The sequence below is a fragment of the Patiria miniata genome, unplaced genomic scaffold (assembly GCF_015706575.1).
Source record: "Patiria miniata isolate m_02_andy unplaced genomic scaffold, ASM1570657v1 HiC_scaffold_5, whole genome shotgun sequence".
Lineage (NCBI taxonomy): Eukaryota > Metazoa > Echinodermata > Asteroidea > Valvatida > Asterinidae > Patiria > Patiria miniata.
This window is the reverse complement of record NW_024037072.1, coordinates 26,555,861-26,576,197: the sequence shown is the minus strand read 5'-3', so window position 1 is coordinate 26,576,197 and position 20,337 is coordinate 26,555,861. Positions and strand designations below refer to the sequence as shown.

Genomic DNA, 20,337 nt, shown 5'->3' with positions numbered 1-20,337 from the left:
AACAAAAAAAATCTGAAATCAGCTTTAAAGCTGAGATTTCACACCCCTGAAAACCCTCCATAATTCTTTTGTGGGGTTAAGCTTTGGGCAAGCTGGTGGATTCTGGCATGCTTCACTGCTCTCCACAGTGCTGTATTTTGTGCAATACTGTGACAGTTACTTGAACACTTCATAACCCTTTGCCTGAAGTGTTTGAAAACGGGGACGAACCTGTGTTCACAGGAATGGAGTGCTTATCTCTCTTAAAGCGATTGGGCCAGACTCGAGTCCATGAAGTGCTGCTAGTGGGGGATAATTGCAACACCTCCATTACCTTCCCAGCATTGAATAATGCCGGTACCCATTTCACACTTGGGTTGAGAGGAGTAATTGAGGTAAAGCGCCTTACTCAAGAGCACAACACGCATGGCCACGGCGGGCTCGAACCCACAATCTCACGATCATGAATCCTGCGCTCTACCATTAGACCACACGTGCCCATAATTTTACGAAGTGGCTTTCAAGTCGGAGGATTATCCACTCTGTTCACAAGCAACCCCTCACCAGCAAAGGAAGTACAGTTGGGGGTGACAGACCGACGCCATGTTGCCTGACTGCAATTCGTTTGACGTGAAGCGCGGCCACTGCGCACGTGTAAATAGTACAAATCCCCTGGTGTGCGTGCGTCCCACACAAGGAACACGTTCGAACGGTGCGCATCAACCAGCGAAATGTCCTGCCCATGGGACGTCGTTGCTAGGTGAAAGGGCGCCCTCTTTTGGTAGTGCACGGAGCTCATACAGCAGTGATTGAAGCCACGCATTTGCCGAAATACTTCACCCAGCTGCATGGGGCTCACAAGGTCAAGGAACTAAATAACATGTACGCTACATATTATGCACAATAACACAATGCTGGGTGAACTATAATGGCCGCTCGGCAGCATCAGACCCAATAGGCTAATTAGCACACAATCACTGATAGCCACCTATCCATGTCATTAACAGATCAGTGGTACACACTTATTTGACAAATTTTTAACAAAGGTCCAATTCTGGCATGTTGGCATACATGCGTGTGCCCACAGTACACTACTGGCTGCTCTGGTCAAATGACTGAACACAATTGCAGTCCTTGCCTCCAGGCTAAGGCCAACTTATTTTTCCTGATAAAGCAGATTAAAAAGTGCCATAAAATTAGGCCCAAATAATCACGGCATATTCTATAAACAAAAAAAATCCTTTAAGAAAATGTTGGCAAATGCATAAGCAGAGGTAAAAAAAAATAACCCATACATTGTACTTTGTATTTTCATTACGCAAATTTGACAAGGTTCCCTTGTACACCTATTACCCTGAACTAGTAAAGATAAAATATGTGATTATCGATTATGATGAAACATCTTGCGTACAAGAGAAGGTACTGTTTAATTAACCACAAGCGTTTGAAGAACACTATGCATGTTTACATTATCTGTACATTGCTCCTTCTCATTTTCAACAATGAAGGGGGTACTTGTGCACTAGGCCCACATGTATTTTTGGCAACCCATTCTTACACTGGGCTACTATTTAGCTTTATGCATAGCACCACTATTGTCATAACTACAAGTCCATGTCATATTTTTGGTAGCAGATTTTGGTCCTATTCATTTGTATTCTGGATATTGATTTTCTAATCCCTTCGTTCCCACTTTGTGAATAACGCCACAAATCAAAGAAGCAAATTTCTCCAACGAGAGTAACTGATGAGAAGCTTGCCTCTGACACGTTCATCTGCACCACGAGATGTGCGATCAGTACTGTGGAATGTGTGCTCTGAACAATCAAGTCAAATACAGGCTTTCATATGCATCCTTGGCCAAGTTCGCGCAAGGACTATAGTTGACCAATGGTTAACGAACGTTTGCCCGAACTCTGTCTAGTCGACGATGGTTGACTACGCTAGTCGACTATTTGGAACCAGCCTACTGGGGTTGGTTGCATCGCTGGTAACCAATAGCCTTGCGCATTCATAACGCTAGCAGGGAGCCAGGATCCAGAAGTTTTGCGATGACATTTTGACCAGCGTTTGACTAGAGACGTTCGCACGTTGCTATCAGTGCGCAGGTGTAAAGAACGTCACAAATCAACCACTAGTCGACTAATGGTCCTTGCCCGAACTTGGCCCAAGTTTGCAATAAAAGTGTCATTATACAGTTGTACTTGAGTCAATCACAAGTCAATTGCAACTCATTTGACCAAAAACACAAAAAAATATGCCTTTCTCACATTCCATTATGTAACTTGACTGGAGGCTTGTGACCGACTTAAGATGATTTGATTTCACTGCATAAAATGCAAATAAAGTCGCAGAGTTATAAAAAATAACACAACATAACAGGTCAGTTCATCTGATTTGTGTTATAATATATGATTCATAAATACCTATGACAGTCTACCCATTCCTATTGGTCGAGAGCCCGTCACGTGGGTGATTTGAAACAGTTAATAAAATGCCGACTGGTTTAACACTTTTCTCCGGTGTCACATGAAATATGGACTCGTATGTAATCTGGTCCCTTTCACCATTTTATTGGTTGAACCCTCACATGTGACCAGTCACTCTCCTAATTATCTTCACTTAGGCATGCACAATACTACCAGTGAGTCCGTATTTCATAGAGTCCTAGATTTTGGCACCGCTGTGTTCTGTGCCACATCACGCGCCAATGGCTAGAGGGGTGTTTAAAAAAATATGAAGTGAAATTGTTGAACAAAATCACTGGAAATTTATAATTTGACTGTTTTGGCTCGGGCCATTATCAACATCCAGACCCCTAATCGGTTTTAAATGAACTTGATTAAAAAAGGCCAAGCACACATTTATTCCCTTGGTATGTGGATAGTCTATGTTAACTTCCCTTGGTATTGGAAGTTGACAAACTAGTTCCCAAGGTGAAGGCTGTTGCTCATGAATAGGAATGATTAAAGTACCATCAATTCTCCAACTTTAGTTCCAGTAAAAGTATTCCCACGTCCCTAGTTTGGAAAGAGCTGTGGCAGCCTGTTCCTGTGAAGATACAAAACTGACGCCACTGCGCCAAGGGCCAGTGCTCCACCAGTGAATTTGAGAAAGGCGGGAACGGAAGGCACCATTCGGAGAAAGAGACTATCGGCAAAAGGGTTGTAGGTAACTCCATCATTCTGTGAAGGAAAAAGAGCAAAAAAGCATTCTTTAATGCAATATTTTTCAAACAGATAATAAAAACAGTGACAACATTGGATATTAGAGCGCAGTCAAAAGTCACTTGAGTACAAGTCATCACAAGTCGATCACATAAATCAGAAGTCGTTAAGTCAAGCAGCGAGCTATTTAAATGAACTGTATAATTTTGGCTACTTTCTCTTGTACATAAATCGAAATAAGTTTATCATTTATTTTATTTTCATTATTTTTTGAAACATATTTATTGATTTTGTTATCTTGCCATTTACCAGATTTCTTTTATTTATGAATGTATTCTCTAAAGGAGTATGGAATAAATGTCTTCTTGAATTGAATTGAATTAAATTGAAACTGTGACAAAGGGATTTCTTTGTCATAATTCATCCTGTTATTATTGTGTCCTGACTTGTGATTAACTTGTGACTACCTGTATCTCAATTACAACTCTGTATTAGACAGGCTCTTAGCAAGGTCATTTTGATTGGGGGGTAGCCGTACAAAAAAGGGCACATTGAGCCTTAGTAGATCAAAAATTGGCACTCGTTAAAAGAGTTTTTGTACATTCTGTTTGCAATTCGGGCAATTCACAATGCAGTGCGCCACCAAGTGTTCGCCACAGAGAGTTCATTTTTCCCAGTGCATTGTGGGAATGGTCGACAAATTCGCAGCGCGGGACATTTGAAATTGTTAGTTTTTTCCAGAGGGTAGTTTCGTAAGCGTATGATTTGAGGATCTGTTGCCCTTTTCTTTTCTTCTTATCAATATGGTGTTTTTTGTAAGGTGGCAGAACGCTATGCTCCAATCCATTAGATCAAGTTGTCTACAGACACTCATTCAAATGGGCCATGTTTTGTCGACTGTAAACTTGAAAAATGGACTCTCCACGGCAAACTCTTGGTGGCGCACTGCATTGTGAATCGCCCGAATAGGTTAGGCACACTTTGCACCATTTGCTCATGCAATGTGTCCTGCATTGGATCTTGAGAATAGCTCACTTAGTGTAATCAAACAGTTCCTTGATGAACAGACTTAAGTGTAAATGTAATTGATTGGGCGTTACCTCAGGGTCTGGCTCCGGCTCCCATATTTCATCCTGACGTAGCATGCCATTAGCACACAAAACCTACAATAAGGGATATCAAGATCATTATGTCTTCATTTTAACACTGTTTGTCCCAAACAATCTGTCAGATCCTGACCATCTGGAATACCCTGCAGCTGATTTCACGAAACAGAGCGTAACAAATTTATTGCACAGCTGCGCAATAAACTTACGATCAATTTCACGAAGTATGGCGTAGCTGCGCAACGTTTAAATAATCTAAACATCTTGGACAAGGATAATAACAGCATTTACGACGGCGGTTTTGTGGGGTGTATGATTTTGTACATTCTTGAAACAGTCCATGAATCACCTCCGTATAAAAAAAATTTTTGACCGACTTTCTTTGGAATCGGTAGAATAGCACTTCTTTAACCTTCAACACAAAGCTGTGAGTGTCTTGTATCAACCTTGATATGTCGTACAATTACAGGCTCCACGACGATCATGATTAGCTGGTAAAATAGGTCATTTTCAGTCACTATGCCACAACTTATGCCACCTATAAATAATGATTGCGCAAATTACGCCATAATTTGTTGCGCAAGTCGCGGATCTACGCACCATGAAACTTAAGTGAAATTGTCATAACTGAAATGTTCCACAGCGTGAAATGTTGCGCAAGTTGAGCAATAGTTGCACAGAGTGGACTCATGCCTTTGCGTAAAGTTTCATGAAATTGGCTTCTGGCGAGAAGAGGAGTGATTGTTAAAATGTGTGGGATTTGGAATTCAATAGTGTGTATTAATCGGAGCGTTATTAAGGGACAATAAAGTTTGATAAATTACTGCGACTGGCCGCATTGCAAAATACTGCATGACACACAAAGCTGGCAAAGAGTTATAGCAAAACAGCTCTGTTAACAGTCAAACTTTCATTGTTTTATGGTTTATTAATTCCGAAGATTTTTTTTGTCATGGCTGTATATACAAAAGAAACAAATAAGAGACTAAAAAAAAAATTGAAATGAAAATATGTTTGCCCATGATTTTTTGATTCCGACAAATTTTCAGGGAATGTCATTCAGAAAATGTCTTTTTGGAAGGGGGAGCTAGAAAGAATTTTGGGGATTGGCCCCCCCCCCCCCCCCCCCCCGGACCTGCCCCCTCTATGACCTACCTCTCTAGCGGCTCTCTCACCAGCCTGCACAGCACCGTCCATGTACCCACTCCATCTTGTTGCTGTCTCGGTGCCTGCAAAATACACCTTGCCCACGGGAGTCCGAATCACCCTGCGGAGTTGAGGGACATGTTATGGTGAGTCAAACTAGTAATGTAAGAACTGTTGGAAACCCTCAGGCCATTGGAAGGATTACTGATGCCTTATATGGTGTGCAACTTTCCACAAACTACCAACTTTAAACAAACTATCATCTTCAAAATGGTACAAAACTCAATGCATTCCTTCTTTCAACGCTTGACCTAGTGAAAGGCAATATTTTAACATCGTCGGTCATTCCTAATTTTTTTCCAGAACTGGAGGAGAATACTACAAACTATTCATTTATGAAAAAAAGGACAATGCAGTCATTCAACAGATTTTTCTAACTTTTCATGACGGCGAAAAACAATATCAACTTGTCTCGCAATAATCAGGACTAACATAGTTCTACTCAGGGACGTCAATCGCTTCTCAAAAGTGGGGGGACATACCTTGATCAGAACTAATGCGAGTGCGAAGCCTTTACGGCGTGGGAATGTGGATTCTAGATGCTCTGTGGTGTGATCTGAGGCAATTTCTGCCCACTTTAACCACTATTTTCTTAGCCAAAGATAATAATTTAAACATCCTTTTCGAGGCTGAAGTCATTGTATAAGCTATTACATTCTAAAGGGCCCCTAGACAATTTTGGATTCTAAATGCTCTGTGGTGCGATCTCAGGCAATTTCTGACCACTTTAACCAATATTTTCTTAGCAAAATATACATTGTAGTACATAATAGGGCCCTGTACATGAAACACACGAGTTCAAAAATCTTGGGGGGGGGGGGGCCATTTGATATTGTGTCCCCCATCCTTCAAAAAGTGGGGGGGGGGGGGGGGGGGACATGTCCCCCCACCAAACCAGGATTGACGCCCATGGTTCTAATATACACTCAATGTATGCAATTTATAATTGTGACATCATGACTTACTTGCCCAATGTGGTCAGGGTTCCAGGGGGCGTGGCTCCCATATAGCATCCCCCTGAATACTGCTCAGCCATCCAGTTCTGCTCCACGCTTGCCACGGGCTAGGTGGAGGCAAAAACGAGAAGATGTCAAGTACAGAGGATGAAACCTACTTAAAGTCACTAATTGTCATCTTGCTAAAAAGATGATAAATCCACTATAAGGTATCCCAATTATTAAAGAAACTTGTTTCCTGTGCAATTTTTTTATGACATATTAGGATCAATGAAAATTTTTAGCCCAACCAAAAACATTTAACTCACCCACTAATCAGTTCATCATTTTTTTCCTGTCTGAAACCCTGTTAACACTGATTTTAACGAAGCTCTGGCCTTATACATATGGTACAACTACGCCCTGAATCATGCCAACCTTGATTTTGAAAAGCTGGCGATCAATTATCCAGTATTTTAGTGAGTTTTTATTTTAGTATTTCACATTTAGAAAGCTTCTTCTTTGGACGTGAACATGATACAGAAATTTCATGCCTTGCTTTGTGAGATGATTAGGCAGCATAGCGTTTTGAAAGTAAACTTACATAGAGTGCTTCATCTGATTTAAAAACCTTGGAGTAGAAGCCAGCCACCATGTTGGCCCTGAAATAAATAGAAAAAAAAATACTTGAATGATGTTTTGGTCGCATATCTCTGTCCTACTTGACTCTGGACTCTAGCCTATAATTCACAAGCCAACATGACTTACTTTAGCATGTATTCACTATTATCAATTTTTTCTGTGCAGCCTACATCTTACCTTCTCCTTTGCTAGCAATTTGGGTGAGGTGGGCTCTCTGACAGTTGCTAAAAATTCAGGAATGCATGCTTGTAAACAAAAGAAATTACTCAGGCCTGCAAATGAAGATGTGGTTGTGTGGTAGTGGTGATGTTGGCCAGCAAATCTTACCTTTTCTCTGGTGTTTCCATGCAGTACTTCCTGGCATTATCCGCATTTAAGAATCTGCAAGCAAGTATAGCAATGCACGGTCAGTGAAAAGCATGACAGACTTTCAAATATGAAAACAAATCTATGAAAGCTTTGCATCAATATCGTGTGCATAGTGCAAAGCTTGTTTTCTTGAACAATCTTTAATGGAGACGGTACACTGTATACATACTATCCGCTCCGTTCACAAGTACCCCCTCACCGGCAAAGAAAGTACAGTTGGGGGTGACCGAACGATGTCATCTTGCCTGACTGCAATATTTTGCCGCGAAGCATGGCCACTCCGTGTACATAGTACAAACCCCCTGGTGAACGTGCGTCACACACAAGGAATGGTGCGCGCGCGTCAACCAGCGAAATGTATGTGTCCCGCCCATGGGACGTCGTTGCTAGGTAAAAGGGCGCCCTCTTTTGTTGGCGCACGGAACCCATGCATCAATCAGGCCACAGAGAAACAGGAAACTCACAGTGGTCACAAACAGCCAATCCTTACTGTAAACCTCGGACTCTGAGCATGTACAGGAGATGGCGCCAATCATGACAGCTCCATTGGGATGGACACACACCCCGTGCGTGTAGTGGGTTCTTGCATGTATGGCACACAGTAGGCATGACTAATTCTATGTTACATCTGCATAAACGTGTTGCATCTTATCATGAGCGTCAGGCTGTTGGCAACGCGTTCAAGAGTCCCTGCCAGTTGTCTCCCAATTGAGGGGTACTTGTGCATGTGCTCTGAGTCCACAGTGTGTCTGCCATTAGATGGGGCCACCGTGAGTGTCCAGTGACTGTGTGCCCAGACTGGACTATTGGTATAATAAAGAGTTATAGTTGTCCAGTTTACTTACCCAACCAGAGCTGGGTAAGATCCGTCAGGTTTGGTGTCATCATGAGCCTCAGCCATGAGGTCTGTACCCCATAAATCACCACAGAAATCTGACAACACAGGGAAATGTAGCATACGTAATAGTAGTAGAGATGCACAGACGAAAACCTGTTATGGTACTGTTTGCTTTTATGAATGCCGGTGTAAAAATATGCTGTGAGCTTGTTTGCAGCCACTTGATTTGTACCAGAACGGTTGTGCCTTGTGTAACTCCTGGACAACTTTTGTTAAACTTATGAATTCCCCTCCCCCCCCCCCCCCATCCCCCTTTCCCGGGGCATTTGGTTCCCGAACAAAATTTTGCAATTAAGAAATTGGCCATTGTGTAGTTACGGGCCCGTTAAAAAAATATCCACTTTTAGTTTATTGAGCTTAACAAACTAGGTAGCGGCTTTTACATGTAAAACCAACTGGAGTGTTGTGGATAGAGGCCAGGGTTTTTGATTTTTTGAGGGAAGTTTGTGGTAAAACGACGATGAAGACCATAAACGCAACACAAAAATAAAGACGGCGATCACTGCGGCGCACCGTGAATGACCAAAACCGTGTTGATTTGCATGGCATCAACTGTAAAATGCGTAAGAAAATTGTATTTTTTTACAGAAAGATACTGTTAAAAATTACAAAAAAATAGGGTCATTAGAATTACAGGTTTTAGGTTGCAGAAGTCATTTTGGAATGATCAAAAACACTCTTGAATCTACCTTGACTAAACAGGGGCCCATCACTACATAATCGCCAGGAATCATCCTGCCCCCTCCCGACCCCGCACAAAAAGAATAACAAGAATAAAATACTTACCCAACTTCCTCCAAAAGGGTGTCTTGTAATACAATAGTACCTTGATGCATGATCCCATAGGGATGCGTTGAATAAGCTGAGTATATGAGTAACACACGGAAAAACAGAAAACTCATTTCAATATCATATATAAAAATGTTACATCTTAAACTAATTTGGGATAAGCCTCTGTACCGATGACGTCACACTTTGTTTACACGTGTGCTTTGTTATGGGAGCCTGGTTGGGACAACGGTTTCGTAGCCCATAAAAAAGTGCACACGTAAACACAGTGCAATGTCATCAGTACAGAGGCTTATTATCCTCCTTTTTGCATCAAATAGGGAGAATGCCTTTTGCTGTAAAGTTTGCAAGATCACTTCTTTAGAACAGGGTTTAACTGTGTCAAGTCTACTTTACCTGGTTTCGCAGCGACGGCAGTGGAGGTGAAAATGTGATCCGACCAATCAGAGCTTGGGGGACAGCGCTGATCACAAAGGAACAGCTGTAGCTGCTGCCGCCGAGGGTTGCTACGGTAACAGTTCCATCATCGTGCTGAGTAACTTTGGAAACAGGTTTGTTGAGCATCACATGATCTGCACAATCACAACGAGAAGCATTACATAAAGGGCAACTTGATTTTACTGAAACATGTTGCTTTGAACCCCAAGCTGTGAACTACCGGTACATCATCAGCTGTAATGGGCTCAGTGCGTGAAGAGAGGGCATTTTTTACTACTTTTGAGAGCTCCAATGTGGGCGACACATTTGTGCGTACTGGTTCGCCACGTATGGCACGAAGTACGCATGACTAATTTTATTCTGATTGTGTACAAAGCCATAACATCTTCGCGTGAGCATCAGGCATCTTCGGCAATGGCTCTCCCAGTAGTCTCCCACAACTCTCCCTTTGTTACCGTTAAGGAGGTACTTGTGTAGGGCACTCATAATACAGGGTGGTGCAAAAAGAAGGAAACCCGCTTTTGACAGCAATTTTCACCCATTTGTTGAGCATATTTCAAAAATTAACTTAAATGGTATAAAAATGTTGATTTTTAAACATTAGTGACAAAAAAATGATTGCAAATGCATATTTTGTCTCTGAGATACGGTAGTTTAAAAACTTCATGTGCAAAACCTGATTGTCCACGGACGGCTTTATTCCATCCGCTTGACTGAGCTCCGGAGCTTGATTTGAAGACAAAAAAATACTACACTACACTTACACGTGGAAAACAGTGATTTTTCGTGACTTGTATTCAAATTAGCATGATAACAGAGATTTTGTTAAAAGATTTTTTTCACCACGTATGGTTGAAGGACTATCCTTCACTTAAAAAACCCAGTTCAAATAAGTTAAGTAAGTAGGTTAAAATTCCTGTCAAAAGTGGGTTTCCTTCTTTTTTACCACCCTGTAGAAATCATTTCTATTGACAAATCAATAATTAAGCGCTATTTACATTATGTGCCCAAGTTCAGGTGCACTGCATTTGTCTCATTCACAGAGGCTATTGAGGTTTGTACAAATTGTGTCGATAGATCCATTTGCACACATAAACCAATACCATTCCTCAGATAACCAAAGTAAGATTTTGAGGTCAAATACTTAATAGTAGATACTAACATAGTGCTGTTAACTAAGATCAAAGCGCTTTACATTAATATCCTTTGAACACTCCTGTCAAAATTTAGATTACTTCATTTCCTTCCCCTCGACCCCCAAGGATGCACACAAGTCAATTCTCATATGTTTTAACATTCTGGTCCGAGTTTTCCATTTTAAGTTGGAATATTCTTATTTTTTAGTCCAAGTTGAGGAAGAACTTGAGTCCAAGTAAATGATAAGTGAGTTTGGATACAAGTTCTTCTGTATTCAGCAGCATATGAGTACTCTAGTTTCATTAAAAGTATAAAACATGAGTATCATAGATTTATACCAAGCTGTTACTCCCTCAGTCCATTTTACTTTTTTTCTCTGTGCATTTTGTTTGTGCCACACCCTGAAATTTGCTCTCAGGAAAGTCAAGACACCAAATATCAAATGTTGTACTGATTTTATGTACCATATAAGATTCCACATTGACATGAAGTTGGTATATTGTTGATAGATCAGATACAACCAACCTACCTGAGCCCAGATTGTCTGCTATCCGTTCAGCTACCTGCATAGAACCACCCACGATCTTACTGTCCTGAGGAACAAAATAAAATCATGGCAAAAATGAATTTCACCCAAAGCCATGTCACCTTTGAAACTGACAGTACGGTCCGTTAGGCTTCCATCTTCTTATTTCTTTGTCGCAAATAAAGGTCACTTTGGGCTAATAAAAACCACAGATGTATGGTGTCACAAAAATGGTCCATTTTATACTCACTTGTGCACCATTGCTTGTGGCCATGTGAGTATAAGCATCTGAAACAAAATGAAAATAAATTCCATGCTGTCACCAGGCTAGCCTCTATATGGACTAGAAATGGTTGAATACAAAACAAGTTTGTTAATATAAACACATGTCTATTAGATTGGCTAATTCCTACCAATCTACTCAGACTTTATACTGTGAACTACACGTACATGATAAACTGCTCGGATGACAGTAAAGGTCTGTTACAATACAAACTGATGAATTTGGAAATTGGGAATTGGGAGTTGTAAATGTCCAAAGTATTGCAACAATAACCGTACAGCTGGCATTAAAGACTGGATGGAAAATTGTGAGGTTTATTTGAGTCCACACTTTGAGTTCCACAAAGTGAAAAGATATGGAGAAGTTTGGTGTCATTTTAAAGCTGATAATGTAACTTTACATTAATCTCAAAGAGTGGGGTTTATTTGGTTAATCTGGAAAGAGTACATCATCACTACCAAAGCCTGTTGGTGGTGGACTGTCACAAATTCATTCCAAGTTGTACAGAAGAATAAAAAAGACTACGTACTGCCACCACTCCTTGTGTACCACAGGAAGAATAGGAAGGACATATCCCTGGGCTCAATGGCAAAGGTCATACGGATCATGGACTCAGCGCTGGCTTTGGTGAATCGCGTCCAGCAATGCCTGTCTATAAACTCCTGGGAGGTGATGCCGTCCCACTCCACGGCCCGTGGGCAGTCCCAGGGGGCGGACAGGGGTACCTGGGCAGACACATTAAAACAGAAGCACTTAATCCATTAAATCAGGCCTTTTTACACTATTGTCTTGCCTACCTGTGTAGAAATTGACATGGGTCCATCGTGAGCAGACCAGGTGGTCTACTCAAACAAGGGCCAAGCTAGGAAGCATACCGTTTACATCAAAATCAATTTAATGCTAATGTGTATAATTATTTATAAAGTGCACATATCCACCAGTATTGGTACTCAAGGCACTATATCATTATTACCCTGCTCACTGGGCCAACGAAACATTCCAAAGACAATCTCAGCTCCCTGGGGAGTATACAGCGCGATGCTGCCATTTCGGCGCAAAGCAGCTAAATCAACCACAATAACCATCTCTGCCCTCACAGGTACCCATTTACTCCTGGGTGGAGAGAAGCAATGAGTGACAAAGTGTCTTGCCCAAGGGCACACGCACCACAACCCCAGGCTGGACTCGAACCCACAACCTGCAGAATTACACGCAGACCACAAATCCAGTGCTCCAGACCACGAGGCCATGGCACACAGGTCGTGGAGTAAATACAATGTAATACATTGTAATTCAAGCGCTGGTGAGTAGGAGATCAACTTGAATTGAATTTGTAAAAAGGATATATCGTATTTTATTTCAACACGCATAATAGTACCTAAATAAATATGAAAAAGCAGCTTAGTTTTCAAAATTATAAATACATAAATGGATATGTGACCATATGTCTTTAGTTTCAGTTTTCAAAAAGTGTCCATACTGTGTCGTAAATGTGTCACTATTTCAAGAAAATTACACGTGAATGGAACTACTTTAACTTGGCGAGCACAAGAAATCTCTTGAGTCAAGACACATGCTTCCGAGGGATCCATTGAGACAAAGGTTGCCTTACCTGCATACAACATTCATCCACCGTCCTCCAGAAACTGATGAAGTCCATCAGAGCCAGGGGGTTGTAAACACGGGGAAATTCCCTGTAAGGCATTATCTTACCCTGTGAGTGTTGAAAAAAACAATGTAATTCATCAATAAACAATAAGTGCCTCATTATACAAATATTAAGTGGCTCAGTGTGGAATGGGAGGAATATTATCGCAAGGTAAAATCTGGACTTTTCCATTTCACGAGGCGAAGCCGAGTGAACTGGAAAAGTCCAGATTTTACCGAGCGATAATATTCCTCCCATTTCACAATTTAAAGCCACTCAATATTTGTTTTATATAACTGACATATAGATCCTTGTCATTGGATATATTTGAACTTTTTTTTTCAATACAAAACTGGAGGAAAATGTATTTCTCTCTTCCAAACCACCCCTTCACGAAAATGTTTGAAGAGCGCTGGCTCTTTGGCACAACACGCGCTACGCGCAACGCTGAACGCGCACACCAGCATGCATTTGCACACAAATACCGCGTCATGATCCTAACTGTTGAATAGTATTTCCCATTCCCCATGGGCGGATAGTACTTTTTGAGCCGCGGCGTGAATGGGAGCAATAACAAATGTCACGTGATGTGAGTTCCACCAATCAAATGACTAGGATCTGTATGTCAGTTATATAAACCACTTTACTAGCAGAAATGTGCAAGGTGGGCACCTGTAAAACCGAAACCACAAGTTGAGAAAAAAAACTGTCAATGGCACTGTGTTAACAACAATTATCGCAAAGCAGAATGTGCCATGATGGCACAAGGATGGCATGAAACCCTAACTACTGACATTCCAACAACTGGCTTTGTAGTATCTGATACATGTAGGAATGTGCAGCCTGACCACTCCCACTTAAAGATATAGTCCATCATTTGTAATTTGTGCATTTTGTTCGTTTGAAGCAACAAAAGTGTTCAAAATCTAATGAAGGATACTGAACAACTAACCTGATGAAGTTTCAGCTCAGCTTCAGCTGTATATTCCGAGAAAAACAGCATTCTAGGATCTCAATTTCAAATCAAAAGTTGCTGAATCACGGTTTTGATTTGTTTTGAATTGCAGCTATACGTGATGTCGCACACTGATCCGACAAATTATAGCAACCACGCACGCCTGTGCGTCGTGCCAATGCTTGCGCGCGCTGCGCCGAATAACAAAACGAACTACTAATTTAAATTTTCCTACGGTGCGTCTTAAGACGCACCGTTGGAAAGACCTTCTTTCGTTGATTACTTCAAATGATAGCTTGCCAGAAAGATTAATTTCACAGGGAGCTTAGTCCACTTACTATCTTTCAACCAAGTATGTTTTTCAACAATAATACGCCAGTTACTTTTTCGGATAGCTGCAAATGATGGACTATAGCTTTAACATGAAGCATGCTGTTGCAGTGTTTGTTACTGTGTTTCATTACACAACTAAATTTTTGAGCACTAAAAAAGTACACGTAGCTTTCTGGCAAAAATGTCCATGATGAACTTGGGTCTAAACGTCTAAACACTAACAGCTTAATTGTTACAGCTTGAACACAAGGAGTTGTACATTTACCAATGTAGCACTGTGCATAAAGTGTTTTCAGCGAGAAAAAATTAACAAGCTTACCCAAGTGAGTTTAAAAACCCATAAGAATGAGTGGAACACCCCGAATATCAGTGTTCATATGCCATGGGGCTGAAACATGTGGGACACAGAAACACTGCATTTTTCATGTTCCACAAGTGCGAGTGAAATATAGAATTTATCTTCAAACGAACTTGATGCACATTTAAGATGAGAAGCATAAATGTATGCTGTGACCATTTCGGTTATCCTAAATTACTTGTGCACGCATCAGAAAACGTGCACATCTAAGAATAGCATATATGCTTCGCGTCGTGCAATACGGACCATGTGAATATGCAATATAATACCACAGTGCTGTTACCATGGCTTAACCAATCAGGATCAAGGATTCAAGTTTGCTTGTAATAAATTTTAAATCATCCTGATCAATGTAACAAATCCATCAAATGTCAGGTTATACCCCTGTGTGTTACGAGACATTTACCTTATCCATGAATATGGATCTCTCATTGTCGTTGACCTTGTACAGATTCAACCCAAGCTCATTGGCAAGCTTGCTGATGCGTTTCTGGGAGGGGCCTATATAAGACCCGCCCATATCAGCATACTGGAAGTCAGGATCCTGTAAGTTTAGGACAATTAAAAACACTAATTACGTGTACATGTTTCCATCATATAAAGACATTATGGATGTGTGCATGTTCAGTCTGAATGCGGTCATATGCATCTTATGCTATTTTCAGCTGTGTATTGGTGCAAGCACACATTCCTGGTTTTGTGCCTGTTTTTTTGCACTTGAGGGCCGATTGTGAAGTTACGGGTGCCTCTCCTACATGTAATAAATAATAATTGTGCTTATATAGTGCTTTCCATCGTATCAACGATCACAAAGCACTTTACAATTATCACCCCGTTCATCAGGCCATGGGACCACGGGGCAGCCGATATCAGCGCTCAATCGGTCCTCGACCCTCACAGGTACCCATACTCCTGGGTGGAGAGAGGCAATTGTAGTTAAGTGTCTTACCCAAGGGCACAAACACCATGTTCCTGGTACGGTTCGAACCCGCGCACCTTCGTACATGAGTCAAACACTGTAACCACTGGACCATGGCGTTCTACTATGTAATGAAAATTCAGGTTATTACACCTTACTGGTTAGCGTGGATAAAACCAACAGAACTTTGTGTAAAGAATGTAGGGCTTTGACAACACAGACGACTAAACAAAAGTATAGTTGATGAACACATCCTTTATGTGAGTGCACAAACCGCATTGATGAGTCCGGTATCAATTTGAAAATGAAAAAAAATATTCTATTTTTTACCAAAAAATATTCAAACAAACAAAAAGGTCATTAGAATTAAAAGAAGACTGCTTAAGGTTATAGAATTCATTTTGGAATGATAAAACACTCCAAGGACTAGAATGAAAGAAGGGTCTGTAACTTCACAATCACACTTTAGCCCTTTTCACACTAGACAAATCTCGGGGTTGACGCAGGGTTGAAAACATGCCATCGTTTCACACTTGAAGAATTTCAACCCAGCGTCAACCCTGCGTCAACCCCGAGATTGATTTCGCCCTTGGTTGAACTCAACCCTGCTCCAGACCAGGGTTGATATTTTAAACCTGGGTTGAAATTCTTGCTAGGGTTCAAAACAGTGGTAACTGAGCATGATAAGCTTGATTTGCATGAAACAAGTGTGAAACGATACGGGGTTGAACGCAGGCACACTGGGTTCGCCCAGGGTTGAGTTCAACCCCGGTTGAGAGGCTCTAGTGTGAAAAGGGCTTATAGGGTAAGACACCACGCAGCAGATAGAGTTGGGACTTGCCCACACTGGGATATAAGCTATTTAATTGAGCCTTTTATTACCCTCTTCGTGTAGGTGCGTCCACCAACTCGACTCCTAGCCTCAAGAACCAGTACATTCAGACCTCTAGCATGCAGCAGCTTGGCTGCCGACAAACCTTGACAAAAGGGAAACAAAACCGGTGTCAATTAAAACTGTGCAACTTACAAGATGAACTACTTTTTTTGAAGATAACTTTATTACATTCACCAAAATAATTTCATTGTTGTTAAGCCTGGGATACATTATTCCTGAAGAAAAAGTAACGAACATCAGGTGCCGAGCGATTTACCTTACAATGGAAACATTATGAATTATGAATTTGAAACTCAAGACAAGGAACTTCACCCCCACTTACCACTTATGCCTGCCCCTAGGATTATGACATCGTACTCTGGCTCCATAACTGACTTGGAACGCTAATGCCAAAAGACCTTGAACTGCTCGAAATCGGGCCTGGTGAGAAAGATAAACTGAATTCACTTCAGTTGGCAAATTAAGACTAGAGACACATTGCACCAGAAGGAAGCACGGGGAAGTCTAGCTTGAGTAACTCCAGCTATGCTCATCAAGAATTTGACATTTAATGCCGGAGACAAAACTACGTGTGTGTTGAATATAGTGGATCAAAAATGGCAGAGTCCCTAAAAAACGGACTCCACAAAAATGTGATGCGATCAAGCTAAATAAGTCGTTTGTCGACCCTGGTCAATTTTCTTTTTTTTTTACAGATTTGAAAAGAGCACAACCTCAGCATTACTGCTGCACAAACCGCATGCTGAAACCATCTTTAGTTAAAAAATTATGGAAGTCAGAACACGAAGAGATGCAATGAAGTGATGTGATGAAGTGGCCCTATTTTGGCCTGTATCTCCAAATGAAAGTTCCCGACAAACGACTTATTTAGCTTGCTCGCATCACAAATGGTCCTTTTCATGCTTTTCCCCTGTTACTCAAATCATACGTGTCATGAAACATACCTTATATCATGCAGCAGTCATTCATGAAGCTATAGGCCTAATAATCGACTTGAAGCAGAACAAAAGTTACAAAAATAAGATGATTTTGGTGGCTAGAACTTCAGAAAAACCATCCAGTGCCGCTGTACTGTCATGGCTGTGTTGTGTTTATTGTGCGCTTGTGCCGATCAGCCAATCAGATCATTTCTTGACTATTTATGCTGAGTAAGCCTCCATGATCATTACTACTTCGTGAATGACTGCTGCACGGTATGAGGAATGTTTCATTTCATCTGGTTTGAATAAAAGGGGAAAAGGACCATTTTTGTGGAGTCCGGTTTTTAGGGACTCTGTCATTTTCTATCCGTTACGTACAACGTAGTTTTGTCTCCAGCGTTAAACGTCAAATTCTTGATGAGCATTGGTTGGAGCTGGAGTTACTCAAGCATGTCATGTTTTGGGCTAAATAATGAAGCGTATGGGTAAGTGAACCCTCTTGCCAAGTATGACTATGACATACATGAGTCTGTCTCTGAAATATTTCCATGGAAAGTTTACTTCATTTGAACTAACATAACAAAAGTTGTGACATTTATTTTATTTTTATTTTATTTTATTACACTTCTCCACTGGCTGATATAAAAAAATATTACAAGGTATGCAGAATCTTAGATAAAAATACAGAGAATTTACAATTTCAATAAGTTATTTATTAGTTTTTATTTGTATGGCGATCGTGTAGTGTATGGCCCGGCTCCTAGTATAAGGGAACAAAATCCACTTTAAAATTATTGGACCTACCAAACTAATTGGCGACATTCTTAATGAACAGGTATAGAGGGCAGGGTTTTGATTTTTTGAGGGAAATTTGTGGGTAAAATGACGATGACAGCGCGGGGACAACACGCGACCCGAAAATAAAGATGGCGATCACCGCGCGATGTACCGCGAGAATGCACGGCGCGCTGAATTGCAAGGCACAAACTGCGCAGGAAAATCGTGATTTCTACACCAAGAAACTTTTCAAAATTGCAAAACGGTTATTTGAATTGAGAAAAGTCTGCTGTTGATTGTAAAGGTGATTTTTGTGCAATACAAAAATTTTTGACTCTAATTTTATCAAAACAAAACAGGGGCCCTACACTTCACAATCGCCATTTGTATGGCCCTAGGCTAGCCCCTAGCACAAAGTCTAGTCTAGCCATAGTCTAGACTGTGGAGTTTTCTACACCACAGAAACGCGTTACGTAATGAACGTGTTGTGCCCATTCTTGAAAATCACGCATTCTCGAGAATGGGCATGCACATTTTTGAGAATGTGCAACTGGATCCTTGCTCAATCTTGGCAAAAAATAACTCTTCCAGATTGAGCGCACATTCTCGAGAATGCGCTACAAGATAACGGTCTTGTCGATGCCGAGCACCGGCTGCGCTTGGCAAGTCTAGCTGAATCCTCGTTCACTGATTCTCAATAATTATACTGTTGCAACGCAAGGCTCTGAAAAGTAGAGTGGATATGATAAGTAAAGGCGTATTAATATGGGGGGGGGGACCGGGAAAATATAAGAGACATAATAATACTAGTGCAAAGAATTCTGATTTTTGGGATAATAAAAGCAAGGGGGGGGGACGTAAGAATGAAGAATGTGAAGAATGAGAATGAATACTGCGACATCCCATAGTGCTAATGCTATTTCCCATTTAAATTGCCACCAATTTATTGTTCACATCCCACCATAACGTCGCAGAGCTGGATTCTATCTAGTCAAAAGAGCAATTTTGGCTTCTGGACATCGTTTTTTTTTTTGTGGCACGCATATGATACATGCAGGGACTTGTAACTTGTCTAGCCTAAACAAAGCACTTCCCAGACTAGTTCCCAGTCCTCCGTTATTACAAAACTTCCCATAGTGGGCAGAAAAAAGCAATAATAACAGGTTTAATTTGATTCAAATTATCGTAATTATACGAGTACAGAAGCATAGCACATTTTCTTTCCTCTTTATATGAATTGTTTCCCTTTTAACCGCTATACAATTCATTTAACATAATTATGTCGTGCAATGTTTGTTAAGATTGGGCAAAATTCATAAATTGTGCACGTGATATTCCCAACCAATCTTAAGAATGAGCGCTCATTCTTAAGAACGCGTGCTCGTTCTTAAGAATGGGCGCTCATTCTTAGAATGCGCGCCCATTCTCGAGAATGTGCATGCCCATTTTCGAGAATGCGTGATTTTCAAGAATGGGCACAACAAACGCAATCAAGCATGTCAAGTGTAACACTGTAAGTGTAAGTACAGCCAACAGCCATGACAGCAGGGAGCAGTTTAATATCATGTAAATTACAACATACACAGACACAAAGATGATCTATTCCTCCCCTCACGATCTATTAATTTACATAGTAATTATTTAGTAGTACAATGATAACAAAGATTAAAGACACATACATGTACAGACTTCAGTCTTCACTTCTGAAGGTTTTGATCAACCTTTTTTACAGCGCAAACCTCACAACATGCACGACAGCTGATGTGTGCGTTGACCTCATCTGGCAGAGTTCACTTCAAAAAGGTGTGACTCGGATTTTCAGAACATTTTAGTGTGCATTTTGTTTTCATAAAAAAAAGAAAACTGTTACACAAATACACTCATAACTTAAATAGAACTGTTTAAATGCACGAGATCGACTTTCTCTTTCGTCTAACTCTGGCAGTATACATACAAAGGACGTAGGAATGCCTACCTCCATGGTTTTACCTTCTTCCAAAATGGAACGTCCCTTAATGCATGAAGCTGAAGGTCAAGGAATTTTGTGGTGCGGTGAG

The 20,337-nt window shown here is 40.9% G+C and overlaps 1 protein-coding gene across 1 annotated transcript; it reads right to left on the bottom strand.

Moving 5' to 3' along the window:
• Positions 1–2,798: 2,798 nt before the first annotated feature.
• LOC119741593 (amine oxidase [flavin-containing] B-like) lies at positions 2,799–20,052 on the bottom strand. The gene is made up of 17 exons (XM_038217408.1): positions 19,960–20,052; positions 16,906–17,003; positions 16,571–16,665; positions 15,176–15,313; positions 13,088–13,189; positions 12,005–12,200; positions 11,443–11,480; positions 11,196–11,259; positions 9,488–9,663; positions 9,089–9,164; positions 8,250–8,337; positions 7,363–7,416; positions 6,998–7,055; positions 6,424–6,521; positions 5,408–5,519; positions 4,247–4,309; positions 2,799–3,164 (listed from the first exon to the last, which is right to left on the bottom strand). The coding sequence occupies exons 2-17, from the start codon at positions 16,949–16,951 to the stop codon at positions 3,000–3,002; spliced, it is 1,569 nt and encodes a 522-aa protein (XP_038073336.1). The 5' UTR covers positions 16,952–17,003; positions 19,960–20,052; the 3' UTR covers positions 2,799–2,999.
• Between the last annotated feature and the right edge of the window lie 285 nt (positions 20,053–20,337).